We start from the raw sequence: 19,883 nt of genomic DNA, 5'->3' as shown, positions 1-19,883 counted from the left end.
TGACCTTGAAGTGTATGATTCTCAGATTTGTGCCAGAAAGTGTTTGATTCTCAGGTTTGGTAGTGAAACTGTTCTATATGATACCCTCGACGACTGTTGTGTTGCTTGGCAAAGTGAGAACATCTTTTTAAATTGGGAGCAGCGAACATAATGAATCACTACCTTTGCTCATATGCAGATGGAGATTGAAGTCTCAGATGCAGCTTGCTGATATCTTTTAAGACCACAGCATCACTGCCTTTGCTAATATAATCATAACAGTTGCATTCTCCAAAGAGACATTTTTATCCACTAATTACATCGAAGTGCATATTTGACACACAATGCGCAGAATGGTTGATCTTTGCTTCATTTGAGGCAATCAGTTGCCGTACTTTTGATCCAAGGCATGAAAAGCCTGTTTAAGATCGATCTTGAGCTGGTCCTGCTGGCTCTGGGTGGATCTCCCTTGACATCTTGCTCTGTGGAAATGAATGATCGTCTCCACCCCGATGAGACCTCGTCGTGGTTGCTTGCTTTGACGACATCCGATCTTCCTCCACTGGCCTCACAAGACTGATGCTTGAAAGGCTATGCCGCCAGCCTCCAAGCAAAGCACTGTGCCATGAACCTGAAGACGATGTAAAACTGTTGGAACAATTCACCTCCCTCACCACCTTCAAAGGGTTCTCCAAGGCTTTCAGGACGTGCCTCGCGAGCGGTCGCTTGGAGGGCTTCGGGTCGAGACAGGACTTTGCGACGACCGCCATTGCCCAAACCTCCTCCATGTGGTCCTCGTCCACGATAAGGGACGGATCCATGATCTTCGAAACAAGCTCTTTGTCAAAGGGAGTAATGTATGCCTGAGTTTGTTCCATCCACTTGTTTGTGGCAGCATTGTTAGATCCACTGAGCCCAGGTTTTCCAGTGATCAGCTCCAGTAACACCTTCCCCAAGCAATATATATCATAAGCACTAGTTGCTGTAGACAAGCCTGCACATTCAACCAGAACATTTTAATGGAAACAACAAACACAAAATTGAGTTTTTTTTTTCCTTCATTTTAAGCAAGAATACATACCGGAAACAACTTGACGAGATGTCCTGCACATTGACGGAAGAAAACAAAATAATTAGAGATGAGCAACATTTTGGAAACCATGAAGTAGAACAAATGAAGACAACTGGAATGGAGATATAGTAGTATTAAAGCAAACATTTGCAAACATTTGCATCCATGATACATTTGAATTACATCTGGGATGAATGAATGAATGAATGAAAGACGACAAATTTCTCCAAAATAAATTACTGAAGTCCTATTAAGAAAGGGAAATTTTCTTTTTTGAACAAGTCCATGTCGTAGAAGTTCTATCAACCATATAGAAGAAACCATGCGTAAGCAATAATCGAGACTGGTATTCAGAACTTACTGTGCCGATCTGAAGATCCTGGTCAAGACATTCTGGCGGACGTCAATCTGTTGAACACAAACTTCATTGAGGCTTCCGAGCCGCACTTCGTATTTATCATCAAGAAGAATGCTGCTGGCTTCAATATCTCTGCAGCCAAAACATGGAGTGATTGAGCTTATGATATTGTCGAAAGATGTATTTGAGATATGAATTCTCAAGACAATAATGCCAGCAGAAGTCAACACAAGAAGAGTTGTGATGTTTCTTCATGCAGATCATCAGTCAGTGAATTAGGAATGAAACTGAAAGCAGGATGAATCATCCATACCGGTGAACCAGAGGAGGGTTATTGTCATGATGCAGAAAGCACAGAGCTTCCACAGCACCTACTGCGATCTTTAGCCTCTTTATCCAATCCAGTGACTGCAAACCATCCTCTAGCTCGGATTTCTTGTGCAGAGCAGTAGAAAGATCGCAATTTGGCATGTACTTGTACACGAGAAGCTTCTCGGTATCATTCTCCAAGCAGTGCCCAAGTAATGGAACCAATCTGCCACCCGAACAATCCTCGAAAAGTTTCAGTTCGGTCGAGAATGCTTCTCTTCTCACAGCTAGCAGACCGATCCTCTTCACCACCACCTCAACCCCATCTTCCAGAACACCATGATAGAGATCTCCAGAGTGACCATTCTTGATAAGGTTCATGCTGCTGAAACCCGACGTCGCCCTCAGCAGCTGCTCGTAGGTGAAGGCATCACCCGGAGCTGGCAAATTCACCATCACTGCAGCAGAGGGTGAAGGCGTCGTGTTGGTGACACCGTCATCCGAAGAAAGTGGGTTCACCGGAGCTGCAACAGAGAGCGGCAGCGTCGTGCCGGTGAGAGCACCATTCGAAGCTGACAAATTCACTGTGTCTGCAGCAGAAGGCGGTGGCGACGGCGATACTGCCGCCTCCTCTTCAGGAGCAGGCTTGCTGCCGGTATCCTTTTGGCCGGCGGAACGCGCTGCACATCTCGTCAGGTAACGCACAAGCACTGCAATCACGACGGCGAGCAACGCCACCCCACAAACTACGGCTACCACGGCGTACCACCAACGCCATTTTCTCCGCCTGCCGGATGAAAGAGCTAAACGGAGACCTCTTTCCGTGTAGAACGTCTCACAGTCAGCAGGCTTTCTCTGGTCCCGCGCACTGCTAAAGCAATTAAAAGCAACAGAAGCATCGCTAAAGCCGACGGGTTCGCTTCCATCGAAGTAATTGGTCGAGAGATCCACCACTTCAAATCTTTGTAGAATTCTGCTGGATTCAGAAGAAATCGACCCGTAGAAGAGGTTATTCGAGAGGTTAAAGACGCCTCCTTTAGCGATGCTATTGCGCGCGACGGCGTCGACCATGAGCATACCGGTGAGGTCGTTGAATGAGACATCAAGATGTACTAACTGCGCCAGAGTCCAGAGCGAAGTGGGAAGACTGGACGAGAAGTTATTGTGGCCCAGCTTGACCGAACGCAAATAAGGAAGCCTCAAGAGGACGTCCTCCGGCAGCGAACCGGAGAGCCAGTTGAAGCTGAGGTCGAGGGTGACGAGTGAGGATAGGCCGCCGAGCTCCGCTGGCAACGATCCCGAGAGCATATTGTTGGACAAATTCAGGGCATTGAGCTGCCGGAGCTCCCCTAGGGACGGCGGCACTGCGCCGGAGAGCGTGTTGGAGGAGAGGTCGAGGTGGGTGAGGTTATGAAGCCCGGAGAATTCCACCGGGATCGACCCGGTGAGTAAGTTGCCGGAGAGGTCGAGGGCGGTGAGGTGGCCGAGCCAGCCCAGCTTCGACGGGATGCGACCAGAGGCGCCGGTTCCTGCGAGGGAGAGAACGGAGAGCGAGGAGACGTTGCCGAGGTCATCGGGGATGGGACCGGGGAGCGGGAAGCCGGAGGCGTCGAGGGAGGTGAGGTGGGTGAGGTTGAGGACGGCATCGGGAGCGAGGCGGGGGAGGACGAGACCTTTGCGGGCGAACCGGTTCGGTCGGAGGCCAGTCAAGTTAAGCTCTTCGACCCGATTGGTCCGGCAGACGACGCCGGTCCAGGAGGAGCAGGGATCGGCTTGAAGGCTCCAGTCTTTGGCGCGCACGGCGAGCGAGGCGCGAAGTTTGAGGAGCGCGTTGCGCTCGGTTTGCGGCAGAGCCGAGCAGGGTACATCGAGGAAGCAACGGAGGAAGAAGAAGAAGCAAACCAAGGGGAGGCGCGCCGGAGACTTCATGTGGGAACTCGTGAGTCCTAACGAACGGTGCTCGGAGCCATCAACCTACTGAAGGATTCGTGCAAGACAGAAAGTACGTCAGCCTCTCCGTCACCGGGGAAAGGAGTGATGGTGGCTGCGGAGGGAAGAAGCCGAAGTTTCAATAGTATCGATCTGTTTCTCCGTCACCGGGGAAAGGAGTGATGGTGGCTGCAGAGGGAAGAAGCGGAAGTTTCAATAGTTTCAATAGAATTGATCTGTCTATGCTTCTGCTTGATATCTTGACTTAGCTTAGACTTGGGAGGGGAGAGGGAGGGAGGAACGATGAGCATGCAACGACTCCATGAACGTGTGTTATATGATGGTAGCCGCGTGGGGACGTGGTAAGGGTAGGACATCGTTAGCTGGATCCCGAAGGAGACGTTTAACTTGGACGGCAGTGTCGACTGAGTCAAATTTGTTTTGCATTTGGGGTGTGTTTATTTTTTTTTCGATTATATATATATATATACTTTAAAGCGCAGCTTCATATCGTGACCCAAGTCGTGGCTTTCAGGACCTAATATTAGGTCGTAGACTTTCATGACCTAATATTCACTAAGTCCTACTTTAAGTCAATACCCGAGTCAATTTTAATAAATTACTCTTAATCATCATAGTTTTTCTTTGAGTAATTGTTTACTCATTGGAGGAATCGTAGGTGACATGACTGCCAAGAAGTACTTATTTTTAAATCAAAGAGTTTCTACTACTTTTAATTTATATATAATCTTCATCAGATTTATTAATATATTATTGTACTACATAGATATTGTATTCAAACTCACATGTGGACGTTATCTACATTAGTTGATATAATATTTTTTCTATTAAAAATATTATTTTTATTTTTTAAAATTCAGTCAAACTAGTAAATAAATCAAAAAAATATTTTTTTCAAATAAAAAACAATGTAAACTTAATCTAAAATTAAATGAACAAGCAAATTATTATAGTTTCTTCTTACTGGACGGTGGACACCAAAGTTTGATTGTAAAACTAAACGTAGCATTAAAAGAAAAAAAGAAACCGTCAACAAAACGTGAAAATGATAATAAAAAACAGTCGGCATGACTTATTTTGTGGATATATATATATATAGGAAATTTCCTTGACCGCGTTACGGTAAGACGAAGACGGGCGCGTCGGCTGTTACTGAACCGTCGCTTAGTGGTGGTGGTGACCGGAACCGAAATTTCCGAGTAATTTCTCTTATGGAACAGCAAGAAGTAGACACCACATCCAATGGGAACAAACATCACACCGTCACCGACCACTGAATGCCCCATCGACTGTACCCGTTCAAACTTTGTTCCTCCCTCTCGTAGACTTCGTGCCGATATGTATGTCCCGACTCGGGTACCCAACGTGGATAGTCCGACGGTTGGCAAACATAACATCCGAAACGTTCACCGAACCCCACCGCGACGCGCCAAATCATTACTAGAAGTCACATGTTTATTGGGACAGAAGCCCAATTAATTCTTCCCACGCAGTGATGATAGCGAGGAGAGAGTTCGTTAGACAAACTCGAATCATAGAGCTGCAGCGCGTCAAAACACGTTCGCTGACGGCTCCATCATTGAGTCAAAGTAACGTAGACGATTAGCGTTAAGTCGTTTTCCGTGTGATTGAATCGTATCTCCTCCACCCAACTAGTGGGCTATTCGGAACAAAACAGGATGGCCAGGTTTCCTTCCGCTGGCCCGCACGTGAGCGTGACATGCTTGGATTATGTGTCAGCATGACTCTGATGGAATTGGGACGACTGACCGAGTCAAACGATTCACTACGAGACAAATGAATTGATGTCGAAGTAAATCCAACTGGCATTTAAGATCGGAAACGGCCACAGCATTATTAATGTTCTCGAAGACTCGAATATTTCATTAGCTAATTGAGACTTCGATTCGGTACGTGTTGAGATTGAATGTTTACGTTCTTAAAATGAATAAATGAATGAAATCTCAAGATTACATAGAATCCCAAGTTAACAGAACCATGGGGGTTTATTGGGGCTGAGCCCTATTTGTTTAGGTATCCGACAGGAACGTGTAGCACGAGTTGGCATTTGTCTGAATTCCAATTTAAGACCTGCTAATGACTAGTTCATGATGTACCAACATATAGTTGACTCTATCTTTGAGTCTACTCTTCTCCTAATCTATATCCAAGACTAACTCGGTTATAACGTGAGTGAGTGAGTTACCTTAGACTTTTTGTGACTGCTATCTATGGAGGTAGAAATATACTGAGGGAAAACTAGCAAGCCGCCGTATTGCGTCTTGAGAACAACCATTGACATCTCTCGTTTGGTTTTGTGTTAGCTCGAAAGGTCATGATGAAAGTTTGAGTTCATCCTCTCTTTCGGTGTCTTCGTTCGTAAGGGTCGTCGATATGATTTGTGCTTGGAGAACTATTTGATGAGAGTCACCTTCTTTTTCATGTTTGGTAGCATGGCTAGTTTCTCCCCACGGAGACATGACATCCATGCTATAACATTATTGATTTAAAAAAGAAAAAAAGTTTTATCATTTAACATTTCATTTAAAAAAACTTTATATAGATAAGATATACATGCGACTTTTTCTCTTTCTTTCAAAGTAATTTTTTTTTAAAAAATATCTCAACATAATATCGTCGATGCAGATGAATGAATCGTCTGACATATGATACTTAAAAATTGAAAAAACTTAGGTTAAACTTAGATATAGATGATGGAATCATCCCAATAATGTTAGGAAAGGGGTTCAACGCTAAGAAGGGGGGTGAATTAATGCAGCGTAAAATGATAAAATCATGTCTTATTTAAATATTTTCGTTTCGATTAAATCCGTTTCCAACGAAAAACCGTTTCGTAAAGGTAATAACTTGGAAGCGTAGTGACTAAGTAAGTAAAGCAGTTTACAGTATGTAAATAACAATAATAGAAATGCAAACCAGATTTTAGAGTGGTTCGGTCGTCGTGACCTACATCCACTTCACTGATTCATCTTCCATCAAGGCCACTGGCATCCACTATTGATCTTCCTTTAATAGACGAAGATCAACCTCCTTCTTACACCCCTCTTCTCTTTTTTATAGATTTAGGAGTCAATCTTTATAAGCACTCACTCGTCTCTTAAGCTATTCTAACACTTAGACTATAGGAGAATTCTCACAAGATATTTCTACAGCATTTTTCCACTTTAAATTCTCTGTGCTTGTGTATATTAACCAGGGATGAGAGGTGAATTTATAGGCCGCAAGTTGATTCAAACTTGGAGCCTAAAAACATCTCATCCCAGGTTTCCTAGGTACGGACGGTACCACCGCCTGTGTTGGGCGATACCACCGCCTGTGCTAGGCGGTACCACCGCTTGTGCTAGGCGGTACCACCACCTATGTTGGGCGGTACCACCGCCAGTGTCATCTGACACTTACACTGTGCTGGACGATACCATCGCCTGACACCTTGCCAAGGGTGGTACGATCTCTCAAACTGGCGGTACCACCGCCTAATACAGTCTCGGGGACTGTGCCACGATAATGCCACTTCTTGGGACACTATTTGGGCTTCTCATTGGGCCAAACACAGTCCTTACATGAGCCCAATTAGCCCATAATTGGTTTGGCCCAATTCCAATCACAATTACATGCTAACTACGATTTCTAAGACATATTTTAAGCTAAACAAGTCTGTAAGTCTAGTTTCTTCCAACGAGCTTCCAGCGAACTTCCGACGATCTCTCGGAAATGTTTCAGTGGACTCTTGGTAAGCTCCTGGACTTCACGATGATCCTATTGGCGAGTTCCGATGAGCTTCTTTGGCAAGCTCTTAGACTTCTTGACTGGTTCCTGCAGAACTTTCGACAAACGTCTGGACTTCCGACGAACTCTCGAACTCCCAATGAAATCATGTCTTTGCCTTCGGGACTTCATTTTGCTTTATACCTTGCTATTGCAGTTAATCATGCACATGTAAAAACACACTTCGATCTAGACAATTAATACTAAGCATTAATCATGTTATCTGGCATGTCATTGGTCCCTTGACGCTTCATTCGATTCTTCGGCGCATCGTCATCTCTTGCGACCTATTGCCTAATCAGCTAGTTGACTCTGCAACTCCGATATCCTTGGCGCAATATCCACTCTTCTTGGCCCGATGCCCGAAATCTTTTGTCGATACATCGACCGATCCTCCGGCCCAACATGATTCTTCATACTTTAATTGTCTCATCATGATCGAAGCATCATGCGTCACTCAAAATGTAGATTAAATCATAAACACTTATCAATTGGTTTCATCATCAAAATTTGAGATTCAATAAATAATACTATCAATATTTAGTTGATAATGTTCGCTTTAAGCTTGTTGGTTACTAAGAGGGCTAATAATATTTAGGTTGAGCTCTTGTTTTTTTTGGGATAGTTTTGACGACAAACATGAAAATACATTGATTTGTGTTTCATGTACTTAAGCTAATTGCGAAAAAAAATTGATAGGATTTTAATGATCATAACTATCATTGTGTGGGGTGTCTTCCATGGATTCGGATTCTTACATTCCTCGTTTACTCATGTCTAAAATGAGAAACTCAAGAAATTGATGGTAAAAGGTCTTATGCATAATATTATGAGCATCAGAGATTGATATCTATGAATCGATAGTTTTATATCTATTAATTAGTCCATAAGCTGTGGGATGAGGATTTTTTACTGTTCTACTTGACTTCTGAGTTCTCCAAATGGTTTTTTGAATCGATGAAACATTGTTGTTTCTCATGTTATCGGGTTTGACATTGAACATGATCGAGCATGATTTGCAGTCATCATTTGTCCTTTTACTGCTTTATTATTTCATATAATATGTGAGCTTTGTATGTTAATGCTAATCTTTTTTTTTAGAGTTGCACCCCTTATCTATAATTGGCATTTGGCTAATGTTCCTAAGATATTTTTTTAAAACGAATATAAAATTTATTAAGTAGTTAAACAAGCACCTTTAAAAATCAAGACATCCGAAACTAGAATCTTCGATAGATGAGAGAAAAAGTTCTCATCCCATACATACGACATGCACTTTATGTGCTCTAACTTGTCTAAATATATGATCGGAGAAATTTGGAAAAACACTTCGTTAGCTCATATTAGGAAGACCAGCATGCAATACCGTCACACAAAAACTATTAAGACTATTAGTCCTGTTTGTTAGAAATCGAATAGTGTTGATTTATCAAATTCAGACTAATCAAAGTTAATGTATCAATTCAAAATATAACTGAAATCAAATTCAATATATAATATGACTCTTTCTGTCATCACTATTCTCTTATTTCATCTTCTTTAGGAGAGTTAAGGTCTATTTTAGTCCCAATAATTTTGGTGACAGATCACTTAGGCCCTTATTACTCGTATAAAGTAACTCATATATTTTAAAAAACATAACATATAAGTTTCTTCTATTAAATTTGAGTTAATAGACATTAGACTATGCTTACGTGACATGTTAACTTACAATAAACCATTAATATAATGATACATGTAATTTTAATTTTAAAAAATATTAATATTTATTTTAGCTCTTATGATTTTAGTCATGGACCACTTAAGCCCTTGTGATTTACTTATGTCTAAAATAACTCTTATATTTTAAAAAACATAGCATAGAGCTATTCTCGTCAAGTTTGAGTTAATAGACATTAGAGTCTGCTTACCGCATATTGACTCATAATAAATCATTAATATAATGATATATATAATTTAAGTTTAAAAAAATATTTAAGGTCCACCTTATTGAAGAAGATGAAGTGACAGATGTCGTAACGACGAACGAATGCGAAGAGATAAAGGTAAGAGAGGTCGGAGGTAGAAGTGAGAGAGAGTTGGACCACCACATTATAAGCATGACGGGTGAGGGCACAAGAGAGAACGAGTTGAAAGGCGGTAGGGATGAAGATGCTCAAGAGGAGGAAAAGGGACTAAGAGACTATCATGTGCCTAGCATCGAACTCGTCAACACACATATACTTGAGGTAGGATGGGAAGCTCTTGAGCTCATCATAAGTGTGAGAGAGGTTACGTGCGTATGATGCATTGTTAAGTAGCAACAACTCGATGCTACTAGTGGTGTTCGATTCCACGATAATGCCTCATACTACCATTAATGGTAGTTTAGGTTTTTTTTAACTTAAATTATATATATTATTATATTAATGATTTATTATGAATCAGCATATCACGTAAATAAACTTTAACGTCTTTTAACTCAAACTTAACAGGAGAGTCATATATACTATATATATATATTTTAAATATAAAGATTATTTTAGACACGAACAAACCATAAGAGCTTAATTGGTTCATAACCATAATCACAATGGTTAAAATTGATATTAATCCTTTTTTAAATTTAAATTATATGTATTATTATATTAATAATTTATTGTGAGTTAGCATATCACGTAATCAGACTATAACGTCTATTAACTCATATTTAATCAGATTATATGTTATATTTTAAAATATATATAAATTATTTTAGACGTAAGTAAATATATATAATATATATATAATATATATAAATAGTAGGATCAAAATTACGTCACATAAAATAGACTTTAACTCGTTGATGTCTCTTTTTTTTTAACACTAACATAAATAAATCAAAACGAAAACGCTTTATAAAAATTAAAAAAACATTTTCTAATCTTGTTAGTTGGAATTAGTCACTTAAATTAAATTATTTCTGATTAAAGTAGATGGTAGCGGGTCTTGCGTTGAGGTGTCCCATCGGTTGTCATGACGTGCCCGTCTAACCAACGTAGACCAAGACCGAAGCGCAGCCCCAGGAGGTCCGCCATAACCGTCATAAGTAGAAGGTCAGTTACGATGTATCACACCGCATCTTCTCGCCAACAATCTCCACGCGGCATTGTCCGTCAGATCCACATCCATCTAGTGGCAAGAGAATCGTAATTTTTGTACGGCGGCGAGTCCATTTGGAATTCGAAATCGAATTCAGGCGCCAAAAATAGACGTTAAACCTTCGACGTGGGCGGTTAACCAATGGCCAGATCAGCTTAACAAACCACGGTAAGCTAACCCCGGTTTAGGAGGGGAAGCCCTAGCATCGCGCTCCGCCACCCCCTCTGTCCTATAAAAGGCGCTCGAGGGACGCGAGGGCTTGCAGACAACCTTAGGCGTCTTAGCACACGCCTGCTCTCTACATTTACATTTGCTCTCTCTTCTCTTGATCTACCTCTTCTTGTCTTTTTTGCTTGGATCGGCGAAAATGAGAGAGTGCATCTCGATCCACATCGGGCAGGCCGGGATTCAGGTCGGCAACGCCTGCTGGGAGCTTTACTGCCTCGAGCATGGCATCCAGGTTCGATATCCTCCTTCTATCGGTGGTTGATCTATTTGTTCTCTTTCATCATTCGTTTTAGGCATTATAAGTGTCAGATTAGTAGATCTGTCACACATTGTTTAGATCTATGAAATTTCCGTGGTTAGTGGTTGGATCCTGAGTTCTTGCAGTTTAATTTGTGTTTCCTGACGTATTTTGGCCTTTTTCTCGCTTGATCTCACTTATTGAGCGGTAGATCTGTACTTGCGTACTTAATGTATGGCTCTGGAGTATTAATAGCTATTTCTCAGATCTTCACAGGCTTCTTGGTTTTGGCGCTTTGTTCATTGTTTATCATTGATGTTCTTGAGTTCTGATATATTTTGAGGCTAATGGGCGAACGTAAGTAATGATCAATGTATGTACGTTTTCAACAAATATTTACTCATTAAAAAGTCTGATAAGGCGCATTTGATCGTTGAAGGACAATAATCTCTGGTCTTGGACATGCAATTGGTGTAGATCTGTGGGTAAATATGGGCTTCAGTAGGCATGCTAATTATTCGAACACTGTAGAATGTATTCTTTTCGCGGTTTTGTCAACAGATAGTACTCTTTTCAGAATGCACTTGCAACATTTGTTTCTTCGTATACCAGATCGTGTCTACATGGTCAGATCTGGATTGCTAATATGAAATAATCGTAGATCTGTGAAATTTATGGCTTTATTCATCAACTCTCTCTTTCCTGCCAATTTCGAGCAATATGATTATTATTTAGAGGTGTTTGTATAGTATTTTCCTTGCACAATCAATGCATAGATTTTGCTAGCTTTTTTGTTCCCAAAACATTGTAGATCTGGTCCCAAGCAATGCATGTTGTTTGCCTGTGTTGATACCGCCCACTTGTGCAGCCTGATGGCCAAATGCCTGGTGACAAAACCGTTGGTGGCGGTGATGATGCCTTCAATACCTTTTTCAGTGAGACCGGCGCTGGAAAGCATGTTCCTCGTGCAGTCTTTGTCGATCTGGAACCCACTGTCATCGATGAAGTAAGAACTGGAGCTTACCGCCAGCTCTTCCACCCTGAGCAGCTCATCAGTGGCAAGGAAGATGCTGCGAACAACTTTGCTAGAGGCCACTATACCAGTAATTATCTGATCCATCTTCCCATCCTCTTTGTGGTGCGTTACGCAATTCCAGTGATGTTTACTGACATTTGTGCGCGTATTCCTGCAGTCGGCAAGGAAATTGTGGATCTCTGCCTCGATCGCATCAGGAAGCTCGCAGACAACTGCACTGGCCTTCAAGGATTCCTTGTTTTCAATGCTGTTGGAGGAGGAACTGGCTCTGGCCTTGGCTCTCTCCTCCTTGAGCGCCTCTCTGTCGACTACGGGAAGAAGTCGAAGCTGGGGTTCACGGTCTACCCTTCACCTCAGGTCTCCACCTCGGTGGTTGAGCCGTACAACAGTGTCCTGTCCACTCACTCCCTTCTGGAGCACACTGATGTGGCTGTTCTTCTTGACAATGAAGCAATCTATGACATCTGCAGGCGATCTCTCGACATCGAACGCCCCACCTACACCAATCTCAACCGGCTTGTTTCTCAGGTCTACAATCCCTACCTAATGAATCCTTAAATATTTTTCGGCAGTAAACGTGATGAAGTTTGCTGTTACACAGGTCATTTCTTCTTTGACTGCATCGCTGAGGTTTGATGGCGCGCTGAATGTTGATGTCACTGAGTTCCAAACCAATCTGGTCCCATATCCAAGGATCCATTTCATGCTTTCATCCTATGCTCCCGTCATCTCCGCTGAAAAGGCCTACCACGAGCAACTCTCTGTTGCCGAAATCACCAACAGTGCTTTCGAGCCCTCTTCCATGATGGCCAAGTGTGATCCCCGCCACGGGAAATACATGGCTTGCTGCCTTATGTACCGTGGAGATGTGGTGCCCAAGGATGTCAATGCCGCTGTTGCTACCATCAAGACCAAGCGGACCATCCAGTTTGTTGACTGGTGTCCGACTGGATTCAAGTGCGGCATCAACTATCAGCCACCCAGTGTTGTTCCCGGGGGCGATCTGGCCAAGGTACAGAGGGCTGTGTGCATGATATCCAACTCCACCAGCGTCGCTGAAGTCTTCTCACGTATCGATCACAAGTTCGACCTCATGTATGCCAAGAGGGCCTTCGTGCACTGGTATGTTGGCGAGGGCATGGAGGAAGGGGAATTCTCCGAGGCTCGTGAGGATCTTGCTGCACTGGAAAAGGACTATGAGGAGGTTGGCGCAGAGTCTGCAGAGGGTGATGAAGGCGATGAAGGGGATGAATACTAAGCGAGCAATGTTCGCAAGCCTTGTGTTTGTCGACTACAGCTGCCACCGCTACTTTTAAGTTTCCGAGTCGTTTTCTTGGCTGTGTTCCGTGTTGTCCTGGGGTCAGGAGTGTGTCACCGGTTCCGTTTTAATTCACTTTGGACTTTGTGCTATTGTCAGTTACGCTGCTTCGTTTGGTACGCTAAGTCCTATGTGTGCTTAAATTTCGATATTTTCTATATGCTGATCTTATTATCGGTTCGTTTGATTAGTGAGAAACTTATGGTACTTGAGGATGCAAATCATAATTTACACCACTCCTGTGAGAAATTGATTCTACCCATTAGTTCCACGGTATATATGAGGCACACAAGTGACAAGCTCTCAACGAGCTTAGTGTTTTGACTATAATCTTAACAACTTTTTTCTTATTATTTTTTATACTAGAGGAAGGGTTTAATGTCACAAACATAATCACTCACGCATTGAATCATTTGCTTATTCCCGTCAAAGTGTTCTTAAATCTCACTTAGCAAATGCAGATGCTAATATGTATGCTAATATGTATGGTAGCAAGCGGTGCTACCAGCTTAGCCATCATCATCGGCTCCACCTTGATCGACACTAGACATGAAATCGACATCCTAAGAGCACCTAAGACTTACCGAATCATCGATTGAGAGGGCACTTCGATTCCCAACCATAGAATTCGATGGATCACACCATCGTTCTATCTTGCCTGAATTGAGGGCCAATCGACAAAGTTGATAGAAGATTCCTTATAAATCTAACTACAGTAGATAGATCGATATTTGGAGGAGATAAGACGAGAGTTCCAATAATCAAAATGAGAAACATTTGTCGACCCCACAATGTGTCGATTGTTATTTACTTAGAAAATCTAGGTGGAATCGATTCCAGCGAACTTCTGCCTCTCGTCCTTAGAGGCATTCGATAGTAATGTTGAATCGATAGAGCAGATTATAGCTTTTCGCGTCCAAATGTTATTGTACGACACTTTAAGCACTTTGATGTGCTGCCCCTTTCTGTTCATGTTAAGAGGCCTAGCACAAGAATGAAATGCCCACTAAAAGTCGCTTCCCATCAATTCTTTTGCCTAGCTCACGAAGAAGTTCGAACTACACTTTCTTGGAAATATATACTCATGACTATCAATGGCAACGCTTTCCATACTCAAGCAGGGGAAGGAAGTGTTGAATCTCGAATTTTGATGATGAAATTAATTGATAAATTATTTGATCTAATCCATGTATTGAGATAAGTGTGCAAGATTAATTACGATAGTAGTAAAGCGTAAAGCAGATGATGGGCCGGAGTCGAAGACTCAGACGATATACCGGGAGCTCACCGAGAGTTCATCATAAGATCACCGAAAGCTCATCGGGAGATCGTCGGAAACATGCCGGAAGACTGGCCGAGAGTTGGTCGGGAGTTCACCGGAAGCTCGCCAGAAGCCCCGCCGAGAAGTTCGCTGGAGGATCGCCGAGTAAAAATCGACATACCAGACCATGCTTGCCTTAATCATAGTTAGAATGATAATTAGAGTTGATTTGGGAGGTAATCCCATCAACTCTGTTAGGGGCCAACTGGACTTGGAGCTAGGATAGTTTGGGCCGAATACAAGGCCCAACTAGGTTGTTGGACTCTGACCAATGGTGGCACCGCTTGTAAGACCCATGTTGAATCTCGTATTTTGATGATGAAACCACTTAATATATGTTTATGATTTAATCTACGTTTTGAGTGATGTAGGATGCTTCGATCAGGATGATACAATTAAAGCAGAAAAAATCATGTTGTGCCGAAGGAACATGTCAGAAGATTGGACGTCGGGCCGGTGGATCAGTCAACGTATCGACAGAAGATTTCGGGCCGTGGACTCGGGCATCGGGCCAAGAAGAGCGGGTATTGTGCCAAGAATATCGGAATTACAGAGTCAACTAGCCGATTGGGCAATAGGCCGCAGGAGAGGACGAAGCGTCGAGGGACCAATGACATGCCGGACAACTTGGTTAATTGCTTAGGATTAATTGTCTCGATCGAAGTTTTGTTTTATATGTGTAGGATTAACTACTATAGAAGTAAGACATGCAGCAGGAGTTGCGCCGGAGTCAAGACTATGATCACGTTGGGAGTTCGAGAGTTCGACGGAAGTCCGGACGGTCGTCGGAGGTTCTGCGGGAACAAATCCGAGAAGTCCAGGAGCTTGCCAAAGAAACTCGTCGAAACTCGGCAAGTGGATCATCGCAAGTCCAGGAGTTTGCCGGAAGTCCGTCGGAGCATCGCCGAAGGTTCGTCGGAAGAAGCGATTGACGCACCGGAACAAGTTGTAGTAAATGTCTTAAGAAATATCGTAGTTAGCATGTAGATTAAGTTAGGAATGAGAGGTGATCCCATTAACTTAATCATGGGGCAATTGGGCCCTTGACAGACCCAAATTGGGTCGAATGGATCAACCCATTCAGACTAGAATTCCTGCCAGGCGGTGGCACCGCCAGGGTCGACGGTGGCACCGCCCAAGAGATGGTCTCCCAGGAAAGCTGGGCGGTGCAACCGCCCAGGTCAAGCGGTGGCACCGCTTGGGCTTAGTCTCCGAGCGAGATTGGGCGATGCAACCGCCCCTGTCAGGCGGTGGCACCGCTTAGAGGCTCAGTCTCTGAGCTCTGCCAGGCGGTGCAACCGCCAGACCCTAGAATTCCGAGAGATGACAGTTTTGAGCTCGGAATTCAAACTGGTTGGGGGCCTATAAATACCCCACCCTTGTAGCAATGAAAGGGCAACCAAAAGACACCGAAAATCCAATCTTACTCTGTGATTTTTAGAGCTCAAAAGTGTTGTAAAGGCTAGAAGTTTTCCTCTCTCTTTTCTTCCAAGTTTTTATCTTTCAAGAGATGAGAGAAATTACTGTAAGGGTTGTCTCCTAAGCCCATCAAAATGAGTGAAACTTTAAAAGGGTGGTTGGCCTTCGCCTATTGAAGGAAGGCCTCTAGTGGACATCGGTAACTTCGTCGGAGGGGGAAGCCAAAAGTGGATGTAGATCAAGATTGACCGAACCACTCTAAAATTGTGGTGCTCTCTGGTTTGCATTTATTTTTACTGCTTACCTTATTGCAAACCTCCATATGTGCTTTACTTCCTCTTTACTTTTGCTACACGCCTTTCATCGTACGAACGCAGTCTTAAACATCCGAAAACGGTTTTACGTCGGAAACGATTTCATCGTACGAACGCAGTTTTAAACATCGAAAGTTTTCCGCTGCACTAATTCACCCCTCCCCTCCCTCTTAGTGCTCTTGATCTTAACAACCCAGTCTCTCAGATGATCTAAGCGGTGGTATCGCCAGCATTGCTGATAGCGATGGTACCACCCCTGTCAAGCGGTGGCACCGTCAGAGCTCGGTCTCCGAGCTAAGACCGAGCTCTGTCAGGTGGTAGTATTGCTCAGTGTCATACTACAAGCGATAGTACCATCAGAAAATCGGGATAAGATACTTTTTAGCTCTATTTTTAAACATAACATGTGATCATATTTGTATTTTTACGGTTAAACCTACGCTTCGATCGTTGATACGCCGGTTCGACTCCTTGAGGTAGAAGAAATGGTGAATGGGTATTAAAACCTTGGTAACGACATTGGCGGTGCATTAAAACACATTCCACTGTACATGGAGTACGGCCCATTGATAGAAGGTCGAAATCACTGTTACAGGACAAAGGCTCTTCCAAGTGAAGGACATGAAGCTTTGTTGCCCAAAATGTGAATCCGCCCCGTGAAAGAGAATCTGCTGTTTCTCGTCTTAATTCCTTGTCGGCGGCTTAGGCGACGGACAAATCGTGGCGTTGAATCCACCGCTTGTTGTTCACAAGGTACATGGATATTAAGGATCACCGAACCACTGACGCTAGCATTCCGTCTTTTATGGTTGAAATGCTATAAATTGGTCGTCCATCGGGGATGGAGAGCATATCTTAGCTTTGAGGGAAGTGTTCTTGTGCAGAGATCGGAGACAGGGCAAGGATGTGCTACGAGGTGAAGTGTGGCAAGTGCGGGAAGACCACCTGGGGAGGCTGCGGCCGCCACGTCGCGTCCGTCCACCAGCGGATCGCCGAGGGGCAGCACTGCATGTGCCGGGACTGGCCGGGCGTGAAGCTCGCCCAGTCTTCCGGCGGTGGCGCCGTCGTCGATGACAAAGCGGCAGACAAGAATCCCTCCTCTTCGTCCACCTGCACCATCCATTGATCCGCCCCTCGCTGTTGCCCCAAACGATCGTTTGGATTTGGTATGCGGTTGGATTCCAGATGCATAAAGCCTGCGTTGCTACTGTCGTCCTCATCATCCATGGATGATGAGACTTGTGTGCTAATTTACGTTATGTAACTTTGGTTATCTTTATGTTGCCTTTGGTGTTGTTTATTTGGCTTGCAAAATTAGATGTTCGAACTCTCTCGTTTGATCAGGAGACTTCTTTGTGCGCGTTCGTCTCAGAGGCTTTGGAATGCCCACCATCTGTTTGGTTTGAGAACTCAGAGAATTGCATTTTGAATGTTCGAACTCTCTCGTTTGATCAGGAGACTTCTCTGTGTGCGTTCGTCACAGAGGCTTCGGAATGCCCACCATCTGTTTGGTTAGAGAACTCAGAGAATTGCATTTTGAGGGAATTACGGGTCAGCGTTGATTTCGATGCGGCCAACAATTCCGCCTGTTCCTCTGCAAGGGAATATATATATATATATATATATATATAAACTAAAAATTCTTGAGCAAATAAAATGTGATAATTATACTGGAAAATGGTGTTTCAGTCATATATCCATAAAAGTTTTCTATTTTTTTATCAAAAAATTACTCCTTTAATTCAAGTATCATAAAGTGTGCATACTAAACATTTGCCAAAGGATCCAATCTTTGTGACCTCAAGACTGCAAATGTCTTAATCACTAATACTCTATTATTGTGTAGTTAGCAAATAGGTTAAGCGATACATAAGAACAATCACAATAGATTAGAAGGCTAAAATAATGGATCAAATAAACTCTTTCTTAAAATAATGCTTATTTTATAGAAAACTGTAGAATAAAATTTATTAGGAAAATGAACTTAGAAGTGCTATAAAACTTCATTTATTGCTTAGTTTCCTACCCAACAAAAGCTTATTGTAATGTGTTTTATCATTCGAGATGTGCGTGTCACACTCACACGATCATAGTTATCAAAATCAAACTGGTCATCATCAACTTAACATTGCAAACTGATGACTCAATCAATGGAACCACAGATCTAATAAAACATTTCTAAAAATAATTATAGTTTTATTTTTTTGAATTGATTTATATTTTTTAGCTCTCCTCTCCTCTCCACTCCTCTTCTCTTCTCTTCTTCTTCTAGTTTCCCTCTTCTCCTTCCTCTCGTTTTCTCTCCATTTTTCCTATCCATATGGTAATCTAACTTCTACCTATCCCATGAAGTCATTATCCTCCTTTTCTATTTCACAGCAATGCTTTTTTGCATGCACAAAAAATGTAAAGGAATCAGAGAGTAAACATAGTTGGCAACAGTCATAGTGTCCACTCGATCACAAAGCAGATGGAAGAGTCCCAAAACTTTTAGGATAAGCCCTAAGAAAATGCACGAATCACGTGAAATCTCCGTCACAGGACCATCCTACACATCAGCTAGGTCAATCCATTCTAAAGCCACTTTTCTTGCGTGAGTCAGTGAGACCACTCGAACACATTCTTAGGAGATTACGTGCGTTTGAATCCTTTGGAAAATAAGCAGTCGTCGTAAAGTTGGGATATATATGCATGCGAAGAATGCTGAGACCGCAACAATAGTTGACCTCTAATTTGTTCATATATATATTTGTATACACAGTTTAATGTGCATGCAAAGGCTTTTGGGGCGAAAGATATGGTAAAATTTTCGTTTCCAATACTCCCATAATATCTCATAATAAGATTATTGGAGGGTGTTGTGAAGAGCAAATCGTAGACTGTATGTCAATCCGATTCAATTTGGACTCGAAGGCACAAGGGTGTTTGAGAAACCCATATGGTAGTCCTATGAGATGGTTGATCAGACCCCGAAGCATGTGAGACGACTCTAAGGTGATCTTTCAGGTGGAGTCTAAGTGTTTGATGTGAGCTCGAGATTGGGCCCACGTAAAATCTGACTCGTTGATAGATTCTCGTACAAAGGTTAATATTGGGGGGTGTTTCTCGACCCGATCTCTCTAATACTTAAGTTAGATTTGGGGAGATATGTAGTATAAAAGAGTTATTCTCTGGGAGATCCGACCTTTAGGTTGGCGTCGAGTCGACTTTTATACTCGTCTAGTCGAGGAAATCACCTATAATGATTGTAAAGCCTTGCCTCATAATCGAAAATCACATGTGACAATCGTAATACCTTCCCTCTAGCATTCTGTCCATGAAGGCAATAAATATGTAATAATCATAACATGTCCCTTATAACGTTTTATTTACAAGAGTCGACCGAGGAGAGTGGGAGAGGGAGGACCCCAACAGTCGCTTATAGACAACTGTCCA

At 42.8% G+C, this 19,883-nt stretch overlaps 2 protein-coding genes and 1 long non-coding RNA gene across 4 annotated transcripts; 2 read left to right on the top strand and 1 right to left on the bottom strand.

The window, feature by feature from the left end:
• Positions 1–148: 148 nt before the first annotated feature.
• LOC135608125 (probable LRR receptor-like serine/threonine-protein kinase At2g16250) lies at positions 149–3,962 on the bottom strand. Its single transcript, XM_065100643.1, has 4 exons — positions 1,723–3,962; positions 1,413–1,541; positions 1,061–1,083; positions 149–973 (listed from the first exon to the last, which is right to left on the bottom strand). Exons 1-4 carry the CDS (start codon positions 3,645–3,647, stop codon positions 402–404), a joined length of 2,649 nt encoding a protein of 882 aa, XP_064956715.1. The 5' UTR covers positions 3,648–3,962; the 3' UTR covers positions 149–401.
• Positions 3,963–10,827: 6,865 nt separating this feature from the next.
• On the top strand, positions 10,828–13,584 carry TUA (tubulin alpha-2 chain). 2 transcript variants are annotated; one of them, XM_065100633.1, is made up of 5 exons: positions 10,828–11,034; positions 11,909–12,143; positions 12,234–12,604; positions 12,678–13,136; positions 13,225–13,584. In XM_065100633.1, exons 1-5 carry the CDS (start codon positions 10,942–10,944, stop codon positions 13,390–13,392), a joined length of 1,326 nt encoding a protein of 441 aa, XP_064956705.1. In that variant the 5' UTR covers positions 10,828–10,941; the 3' UTR covers positions 13,393–13,584. The 2 variants fall into 2 exon arrangements, with proteins under 2 accessions (XP_064956705.1, XP_009388502.1); XM_009390227.3 differs by having other exon boundaries at positions 10,829–11,034; positions 12,678–13,584.
• A 3,477-nt stretch (positions 13,585–17,061) lies between these two features.
• LOC135613167 (uncharacterized) lies at positions 17,062–17,791 on the top strand. Its single transcript, XR_010487230.1, has 2 exons — positions 17,062–17,201; positions 17,333–17,791. It is a non-coding gene; the product is annotated as an uncharacterized LOC135613167 (long non-coding RNA).
• The last annotated feature ends 2,092 nt before the right edge of the window (positions 17,792–19,883 follow it).

This window comes from Musa acuminata, chromosome BXJ1-2, assembly GCF_036884655.1.
Source record: "Musa acuminata AAA Group cultivar baxijiao chromosome BXJ1-2, Cavendish_Baxijiao_AAA, whole genome shotgun sequence".
In the NCBI taxonomy this organism is placed as follows: domain Eukaryota; kingdom Viridiplantae; phylum Streptophyta; class Magnoliopsida; order Zingiberales; family Musaceae; genus Musa; species Musa acuminata.
This window is presented reverse-complemented; position numbering and strand designations above follow the sequence as displayed.